At 35.2% G+C, this 10481-nt stretch overlaps 1 protein-coding gene across 1 annotated transcript; it reads right to left on the bottom strand.

The window, feature by feature from the left end:
* Positions 1-617: 617 nt before the first annotated feature.
* Positions 618-9264, bottom strand: LOC101251275 (uncharacterized). The gene is made up of 5 exons (XM_004237183.5): positions 8610-9264; positions 7415-7571; positions 2119-2169; positions 1808-1900; positions 618-1045 (listed from the first exon to the last, which is right to left on the bottom strand). Exons 1-5 carry the CDS (start codon positions 8732-8734, stop codon positions 968-970), a joined length of 504 nt encoding a protein of 167 aa, XP_004237231.1. The 5' UTR covers positions 8735-9264; the 3' UTR covers positions 618-967.
* Between the last annotated feature and the right edge of the window lie 1217 nt (positions 9265-10481).

The raw sequence follows: 10481 nt of genomic DNA, 5'->3' as shown, positions 1-10481 counted from the left end.
GAATTTTGAGAGAGGAATTAGGCGTGCTAAGATGGTGAAAGCGTGTGAAAATGTTGAAAGGTTTTGAGAGGCGTGCGATTGTAATGATTTTGAAAATAAATGGGGAAGAACAAAAATTTTGGGTAATATAAATTATTTTTTTTAGATATTGTTTTACAGTTTTAAAACTGTAATTTTTTAAATTTTGATAAAAATCCTATAATTTTGTAGTTATCTTAAAAAAGGTAACTAAATAATATTTAATTTAAATAACTTTAATTAAGAGTTTTGTTTAAAAAAGGTAACTTAAAATAATAAGTGTAATTAACTACATTGGTTTAAATATGGTAATTGAATTATTAAAATAAGTTAATTATTATTTTAAAAAATTAATGATAATAATATAATATTTCTTAATATGCTATAACTTGATAATAATATGCTATAAGTAGTTTAATATTGAAAAGTTTGTTTATAACTTGATATTTAACATCTTAAAGGTGTGTGTAGTGTTATTTTTATATAATTTAAGCATGTTTCACGTATTAATGTATCAATAGAAATAAACGAACGATTTGCACAATATGCTCAAGTTACCACTACTTTTAAATAACATTTTTATTTTTCACACAAATATATAGATAAATATTGGCTCTGTGCATTATTCGTCTATTCAGTATAAAGGAAGGAACTGGAAGAACGTAGTTCACCAGATTAATTGGACAACTAAAGAAGTTGTGAGTAATTGAGGTAATACAGATAAACATAAAACACACTGTAACTAATATTCTGAGATGTGTGCAGCTTAACTTACAGGTTGCAGTTCATTGTTTATCTACATTATGTATAAACTCTGCAGTGAGGTATCTAAAATACTAGTACATCTCTGCAGTCAATACAATGCAGAGGTGAAATGAGATATCTGTAACTTTTGGCCTGATATCATATTTCACAAGCTGTTACATAGTAAGCAACCGTTTCTTTAATGTCATGCTTCATGTCCTGAGCCTCTGATAAAATGGATAGCCGTTGCAGTTGTCAATCCCAATAATCCACCAGCTACAACCTGCACTTGAAAGCCTTCCATATTCACTCTTTGCGATATGTCGGAAACATTAAGCATACATGTCCACTAATATGTTCGCTCTTGGAATTGCATCTTATGCAGGATACGTAACATTAGGTTGTTGACCACAATTTTTCCCATCACCATTATTCCACAAGACATCACTTTTAACATTAGCATCATTCCACAAGACATTTTTGTAAGGTTATTTCCAGAGGCGTAGCAACATATAGCTCAGGGTGGCCAATCGGACACCCTTCTTTGAAAAAATATATAGAAATTTGTACAAAATATTTCTATCACAAATGATTTTCATTAAATCTTGGACACCCTTAACAAAAATTGTGACTTTGCCACTGGTTATTTCATACTATAACTTATTTTTAGGGTAAGAAGAGAAAGGTCAAAAGTAAATGATGATCTACTGTTGGAAAGATTAAGTCGTATCCATAGTCAATTTCCTGTGAAGGACTGAAGATTTTTTCACAAGGACAGACTGCATATACACACACATGCACACACACCATTATCATTCATGTACTCCCTGCCCCTCCACCCCTCATAAAAGAAAATGATCAAGTAATTAAATTAATTATATTTAGAATGCAGAAAGAAATAAGGCAAAGAAACAAGACAGAAAAGAACTTGATCAACATGGCAAAATGGGGTGGGGGAGGGAGTTAAATTTCAGAAAGCCTTTTACGCTGGATTAGGATAAAAGCCGATCTACAAGTATTTTTAAGTAGAGTCAAATAAAGAAACCTGAGGAGGAGTGTGACCAAGGAGTTCTCGTAATGGCCTACTATCTGCAAGAGGATGTTCAGAAGGAAGTTCGTATAAAATTTGATTCAGGACCTGAAAAAGAGAAAAAACAGAGAGTTAGAGCTGAATGTTGGTATATGTTTACTGAAATTTCTGTGCAATTGATTATACTGCTACTCTAAAGTACTGGAAAGGATATAATGTCCCTGCTTGAAAATTCCTGTAAACAAATCTAAGCAAGGCAGCATGCATGTAAGTTGATAGACATGCTTCAATATCAAATCAGATATCCATCAACACAACAATCACACCTCTGCCTGACGTCCAGCATGTAATCTTACACCCGTGGCATCATACATGACCTGCCACAAGAATTTATGACATTAGAGATTTCTTGGTTACCAGAATACAACAGAAGACAAAATGCTCAGTTACTTTATTGGGGAACAGTATTAGGTAATCACGAAAGAGGACAACTTTGCCCAAATACCGGACAATACATAAGAAGGATCTTTTCTTACTTTCAGGAACCAATGGGATCTAGTGTTTGATAAAACTTCTTGTGGTTATCCTTGCTATCAAACAATCAAAGGATTATATTTATCCCACCTTCCCAACAATATAAGATGTGTAAGAAAATAAGATAAAAGCCTACTTTTTTAAAAAAAAATTTGTAAACTTTTTGAAAAAAGATACATCTTGACCAACTCTAAGTGTAACAATGGTTTCCTAAAAAAAACATGGGAACAAAAAGACTGGCACGTCTTCAAGCTAGTTGAACCAAAGGTGGAATTATTTTATGTTGGGACTCTAAGTATGGAAAGGGGAGATCTTACAGATTGGAGCATACACATTATCTTGTAATTTCAAGGCCCAACTATGTGATTTTGAATGTCTTGACTGGTGTTTATGCTCCTATAAAAGCAAACTGGAAAGAAGATTGGTATGTGAGGAATTAGCTAATGTAAAAGGTCTCATGGAGGGATATTGGATTATTTTTGGTGACTTTAATGTGTGTAGATTCCACTCCGAGAAAAGGGGCTGCGTTAGAAGAACTTCAGTTATGGGACTATATGGAGGGTGTATAGAGGATAGAAGCCCATTGCTTTATTGTAAGATGGTGCTACTTACACTTTTCTTAAAGGAGGCAATCATAACATTGCGGCTAGAATAAACCGGATATTGTTTCCACAGAATGGAATAACTAGTCCAGCAACATGAAGATATCTACTATATAGAGAGTGATTTAAGAACATGTTCCAATTGCTCTCTTCTGTGGACATTTGAAAATTAGTGGTTAAATGCAAAAGGTTTTGTTGATAGAGTTATTAATTGGTGGAGTGATTTTGCATTTTTCTGGGAAACTTGATTGCATTCTAGTCTGTAATTTAAAAGCTCTCTAAGGAAGCTAAAAGAGTGGAGCAGGAATGAGCAAGGGAATCAGAAGCTTCAATAGAAAAAATTGACTCTTGTTTGGAGAATAGAGCATTAACAGAGAAGGAAATTGCTAAGGAAGCCAATTTGTTCATGGAATATGAAGGATGTCTGAAAAATGAAGAAGAACCTGGAGACAGAGCCAAGGGCTTTATCGCTCCAGAAGGGGAACAGAAACACCAAATGTTTTCGCTAGACTGCTAATCCTCACAGGGAATATAATCACATTGACCAAATTGTAGTACATTTTTGAGAAAGAATGAATATGATTACCATCAAACCAATGACCTTTGTTACCAAATTGTGGTACATGAAGAGACCATAGTTGAGCCTAACAAAATCAAAGAGGAGATCATTTTTTCTACAAGAAGTTGTACACTGAAGAAATGAAATCCACTAAAAAAATTAGCAACCACCCAACAATCACCGATGTTAAAAAAGAGGCATTACAAGTAAAGTTTGAAGAACAAAGAGGTTTTTGATTATTTGAAGATGTGTGCCACCGACAAACACCCTGGCCTTGATGGTTATCCAATGGGGTTCTATTTAAAATGTTTGGAGGTTCTAAAGAAAGATAAAATGGAGACTTTTTTCAATTTTCATTCAAATGAAATGTTTGAAAAGTACATTGCCCTGAACCCCAAGAAGGGGCAACGGAGCTCAGACTTCAAATCTATTAATTTGATTGGGAACTTTTACAATCTGATCTCGAAGGCCCTGACAGAGAGATTGAAGAGGGTGGTGGAAAAATTGATGGACAAACAACAAATGGCTTTCATTAAAGGAGGGCAGATAATGGATGTAGTGTTGATAGCTAAAGGACATAGCTTACGATCATCGGCTTTGATCATGCAACTAGGCACTTGATTAAGACATTTTGCACAAACCATTCGTACTCTCATAACTCAAGTTGGATAACTGTCAAACAGTTTAAAGGAAAATCTTTCGGCAATTTCATTTATTTTCCTCCTTTTTTGTTTGTGTCATGCTCATCATCAATCCCATTCTACTACTCTAATAGTACAAATTCTTGCCAGTCTCCGAGGGACATCGAAGACTTGGAACTACATCGATAGAAGGTAGCCGTACCGGAAGGTGCGGCTGGATCACCTCCTTTTCAGGGAGAGCTAATGCTTGTTGAGTATTTTGGTTTGACAGTGCTTCACACCCCAAAAAAAGAAGGGAGCTACGTCTGAGTTGAACTAGGAGATGGAAGTCTTCATTCCTTTCTCGACGGTGAAGTAAGACTAAGCTCATGAGCTTATACTATATACGATATTCTTAGAAAAAATCTTATAGCAAAACAAAGGAAACCTATCCATAGTAAACAAGAACTCATATCTAAGGGATTGCTCGGTTCAGGCCAAAGAAGCAATGTCACTCGATCATTATCAAACTGACTGATGTGCCGTGCAGTTAGGCATCCTTAGTCAAAAGAGTGGTATTTTAGGATTGGTCGTTGTGGGTCACCACCTCCCAAACTATCCTATACATTCAATTAAGGTTGTCACTGTGAAGCTATAGTTAAGGTCGCACATCCGATTCATGAACAGAGGATTCATAAACATAATCAGACAGGCTTGACATTCCTTAGAAAGCGGAGAAGAGCAATTGACTCCATAATGACGCAAGGCAAACATGACATTTTATGCAAACTTGATATTGAGAAAGCTTATGATTTTGTCAACCGGGGTTCATTCTTAGTATGTCGAGACAAATGGGTTTTGGTGAGAAGTAGATCAACTGGATTAAATGCTACAACTCTATTGTGAACTCTCCGTCCTTATTAATAAGGCTCCAAGAGGCTTTTTTAGTGCACGCAAAGGGATTAGACAAGGGGATCCTTTATCCCCTTTCCTGTTTATCATAGCAATGGAGGGTATAAACAATATGTTAAATATTGCTAAGATAGGAGGAAGGATACACGGGTTTGAAGTTGCCAAAGACAGTGAGAGCACTTGAGAGATCACTCATCTTCAATATGCTGATGGCACCCATTTTTGTGGTGTTGAGAAGGAACAGTGGTTAATACTGAGGTTGATATTGGTTTATTCTTAAGCCATTTCTGGTCTGCTCTACATACAAACTGGAACAAGAGTCACCTTTTCCTAATTAATTTGGTCCACAATATAAAGCACCTACAACAGATTCTAGGAGGAGTGTTGAGCACATTGACATCAATATATCTTGCCATGCCTTTGTGAGCAAAGTCAAGATCCATAGATATCTCGAACCCAGTTATGGAGAAATGTGAGAAGAAATTGTCCAGATGGAGATCACAGTATTTTCCACTAAGAGGTAGACTAACTCTGATAAACTGTCTTAGATGCTCTACCAACTTACATCTTGTCCCTATTCCATATACCTCGGACAGTGGTTCAAAGGCTGGAAAAAATCAGGAGAGTTTCTGTGGCAAGGGCAACAAGGAGAAGAAAAGCTACCACCTGGTAAATAGAAGCATATTATCATAAGCCAATGATAAGGTGGATTAGGCATCAAGAGCCTTAAGAACCAGAGCAAAGCTCTTAAGGTGAAATGCATATGGAGATACCCACAGGAGGCTCGAGCTTTATGGTGCAATGTCATCAAAAACAAGTACGGGGAGCTGCACAAATGGGCAAGTAAAGAAGTCACTGCCCCTTATGGTGTTAGTCCTTGGAGATCCATCAGGCTCTTCTGGCCATTCCTTAAAAGTCAATCTACTATCGAGGTACACAATGGTAACAAGACTCTTTTTTGGTTAGACAAGTGGATAGGTCATAATAGTTTACAAGGCTTATTTCCTAACATCGTTACTTTGGTTCAACATCAACACAAAACAGTTGCTGAAATGTGGATATAACAGGGCTGGGATTTGGTCCTTAGAAGACAATTAAATGATTGGAAAATTTCAATAGTGACTGCATTCTACAAGTTTTTGGAGAACTTTCAAGGACTAAAAAGAGAAGAGGATTGCGTATGGTGGAATCGGCATAGAAAAGACATATATAAGGTGGAAGAGGGATGCAAGCTGACAAACCAAACTGGATCTCAAATTATTAAGTGGCCGTGGAAGCACATTTGGAAAGCCAAAGTACCACACAAAGTGGCATGTTTCACTTGGCTTCTAGTTACTGAGGTTGTTTCGAACAAAAAGGGGAATTCCACTATACAACATATGTCCTTTATGTTTTAAGGATGCTGAGACAGTCATGCATCTCTTCCTACATTGTAAAGTCACTGACCAACTGGGAAAAATTTTCCTATCTCAAAGGCATCTCATGGATAATGCCGAGTCAGATTGATGATACTCTTTTCAGTTGGGAGGAAGTTGGATGGAGCTAGAAACAGAGACAGATGGAGGATTATTTCTGCCTGCATTTGATGGACTATATGGACAGAGAAGAAGGACAATTATATTGGTAACAGGAGCAACAATGTGTAGGAGATTAAACTTAAATGTATATTGTTCTTCTGTTTTTGAAGTACAAATGTTTACTCTAATGAGACTGAGTCAATTCTAGATGCTTTAGAGTCCATTTAGAGTTAGAATCAGTCTCTTTGGAAGTTTTTTTTGTTTTTTTGTTTTGTTTTACCTTCCTCTGTTGTAAATATGATTAATTCAGTACTACCTAAGTACTAATATCAATACAAATGTACCACTTTCAAAAAAAAAAAAGTGTTGGATTCAATAGTTAATTTTTAAAAGGTCTTTGATAGTTAGAAGGTTAGATAAAATTATTGGGACTAAAACAGGAAATGATCTCATATTCAGGTTCAAAAATTAAACCAGACCACGCCATAATCCTATATAACTAGTTACATGAAATATCCCTCTATTGTATAGACTGTACACTATCCCTAGCAACCTAAGGTGATATGTTGTACATAAATAACCAAACCAATAAATAAGTATCAACTCTTGAAGGCACTACTACATAAAATTTGAGTTTTCTGAGATTAAGCATGTACAAATCTTACAGGCACGAATTATTAACATTTGAGTTCTAGTGATTAGGCATGTACAAGCTGAGAACTGTGTTCTTTGTAACAGTGCAATAAGTGTTGTTTATCCAGTAACTCTGCATCTGCTTGATGCTCTTTAATGATACCTCACTTCATATAAAAAAAATTTATACGTCGAAGTGGTCGAAGTTCAATAGAAATACATATAATTGAGAGAGAGAGAGATACCACACACGCTAAAACTAATGCACAAGCAAAGAGCGCCCCCCCAAAGCCCTCTTGCAAACCAACAGCCACAGCTAGAGCAGTTACTGTTGATGAATGGGATGAGGGCATTCCACCAGATCCAACAAGTTGCTTAAGATCCCATCGTCTTTCCTTGTACCTGTAGGAAATTCTTTTTCAATGTCACACTCAAAATGCCTGATCTCTGACTAAATCATGTAATCCATTTGTAATGTAAACAGATAACAGTAAGCAGAGATGTGGATATACACAGTGTTACCAAAAGCAAAAAGCACAAAAAATCTCTAAGGTCCGTTGGGGCTTTAAACACAAATAAAGTGTTGGCTTTAATGTAAAAAGGCATAAAGGAAGAAAAAACGACAAATATATATTCATGCTTAGTCCAATACTAATAGTTTATTAGCATCAATGACAAATATATGAACAAAGAAATTGAAAAATAATTACGATAAAATGAAATATCAATTGTTGTTTAGTGTTGTCTCTTCAGAGAGATTCATTAGCAAGGAAAATTATGCCTTAGAACCTTGACAGCGACTCAACACATTTTGAAGCTCGCTTTAGGACTTAAGCGCGCCTCTGTTAAGACTGGATATACATTTGATATGCCAATAATAACGAAAAATACCCCATGTGGCAGTTAACTTTCCATTAGCAGAATACTTGTATTGCGCAAATACACACATGGATAGAGAATCTGAGTATTTGAAATTGTAATATTGGTTTTAAACAAAACAAACTTTTCTCTAATTCATCAAATGACCCAGACAACAACGTGGAAGAGACGGAAAGTACAAAATTACAGAGAAAATTCAGATCCAACCAGAAAAAAATATGTTCTTAGACACTTAACCAAGCTCTTGATGAGTAGCATTAATCGTCACTTCATTCTACTCTCCTTTGCCTCCGTGTTGGGCATTTAGTGCCCTATCTTATCACCTCTGTCAAGTCCCTGACTGCTCTATTTTGAGATAAGTGGGTGTGATGCTATTATTTATAAATTAATATCTTTGTCAGTTACATTTATGTATGCAAGATCCAACCTTGTCTTGTAGCAGCTGTTAAATATCAAAGCTGTTCTCATCTAAACGCCAAATAATGTCCTAAAGCATAAGCTAACAATCTGAACAAATGCCATCTTTCAAAAAAAAAAAAAAGAGAGGGGGAGAAAGGATACCATGAAGTGAAGAGCTTGATGGATTGGGCAAGAGCAAAGGCAATAAGAGCAGACATAAGAGGATAATTAGTGAAAAATGAAGATGACCCAACAGAGACCGTTGTTGTCATGGTAGCTGTCATCATATTTTCACTAATTTCTTGAGTTTCAAATCAAGATTCAGATTTCAAAGTTATAATCCAAGATTTGGGAATAAGAGGTGTTGTGAATTCTGCTCCTTCTTCGTTTGCGTGTGACGAAAATCGCTATTTTGGGTTGACACAACGAACAAGCCAACCACATGGTTTCATCAAAGACTTGAAGAATATTCTTTTGCATCCCCAATTTCAATATTTCAATTTATGGAAGGGTAGGTGACTATATTTAGTAACACCAACAATACAAAATAGAAGACATTACTTTTACCGTTAACAAGAGTTATCGGGTTCAAGATCGAATATCAAAAAAAAGTTGATGCAAGCCCACTTCAAATGAATCATGCAATGAGCAATCTGTATTTAATTCCGAGATCCAATATAAGCTTTCAAGTTTCAATACTAAACGAAAAAAAAAAAAAACACAATACAAAACAAAACAAGCACTCCCTAAAAAAATATTTACAAATAATTCATACCAGATTTGTTTGTCTAAATTGTTAAATTGATATAATTGATTTATATTCATTTATATGTGTGTTTGCTAAAATAACAAATAAAATTAGTGAGAAGTTGATGTATTTCGATATTTGTAACTTTTCTACTTATAATAATAATTTTGAATTTGATCAAGTATTTTATTATTTTAGCGGTAATAATTTTGTAATTTCAATATAATTTCCTATAACAAAATTTTGAACTTTCTCTTCATTTTGTAAATGTCGTCAATTCAGCATTTAAATTCATATTTTAGGATTTAAATATATCCTGGAACAATGAGGATTCCCCAAATATAGTGTAAGTTGATAGAATCTTGTACTAGCCGTGAAGGATGTGTATTAGGAGCTGTATTATAAAACAATATAGGTAGAAAAATATGTGATCAATACATAAAATGCACCGATATGATGTAAATATATAAACATGACATGATAACGTGATAAGTCTGTAAAACATGTTAATGTGATGACCAAGTAAACTTAACATGGAAATTGATGACCTGATTATGAAAACACAGTACAAGATCATGCAATATTCTAAAAATCATATCATATGTGAGAGATATTGTTAATCGATCTAGACCATGTGAGCAACAACAAGAACTTCAATATACTTTTCCCACATCGAAATAAAGAGTTCCCTATTTGCTTAGATAAGTGTCACAGACAATGTTCCATGCGGCACTTGACAACTTACTCGTAGTTCTTTCACGATCTTGTAAGTTTAAGTAAGCCCTTTGAAGCTAACCGCTAAGAGAATGCAAATAAGACTTAGAGAATTTTAGAATAAGGCTTTATATTGTTTGGAACATTACTTAAAACTTTCTTAGATGATTTACAAATGAGAGGACCTTCTATTTATACTACCTCTTAAGGGCCTAAGTGTAAGTAAAAAATACTTTACAAGTTCCTACTTATTACACTCTGGTCCCTTCTCTAGGAATCTCTACACATTCTAGGAAATTCTAAGGCTTTTCAAGAAAATATCTAAGGTATTCTAGAGAATTCTAAGGAAAGACCTAGAAAATTCTAGAGTCTTTCACTAACCTCTCCCTAACTCTAGATCCTTCTCACTTATTATTACAAAGTGGCGGGTCATGACACTCTCCCCCACCTATTGATACGACGATCGTGTCGCATTGCTGCTATGTGGTCAATCAAGTCTTGTCTGCTCATCTCCCAACCAATAGTCCATTGAGTCGATCAAATCCCTCATGCAATTCTTTCAGTCGCTTTTT

The sequence above is a fragment of the Solanum lycopersicum genome, chromosome 4 (assembly GCF_036512215.1).
Source record: "Solanum lycopersicum chromosome 4, SLM_r2.1".
In the NCBI taxonomy this organism is placed as follows: domain Eukaryota; kingdom Viridiplantae; phylum Streptophyta; class Magnoliopsida; order Solanales; family Solanaceae; genus Solanum; species Solanum lycopersicum.
Note: the sequence above shows the minus strand (reverse complement) of the source record. Positions and strands in the feature narration are given on the sequence as shown.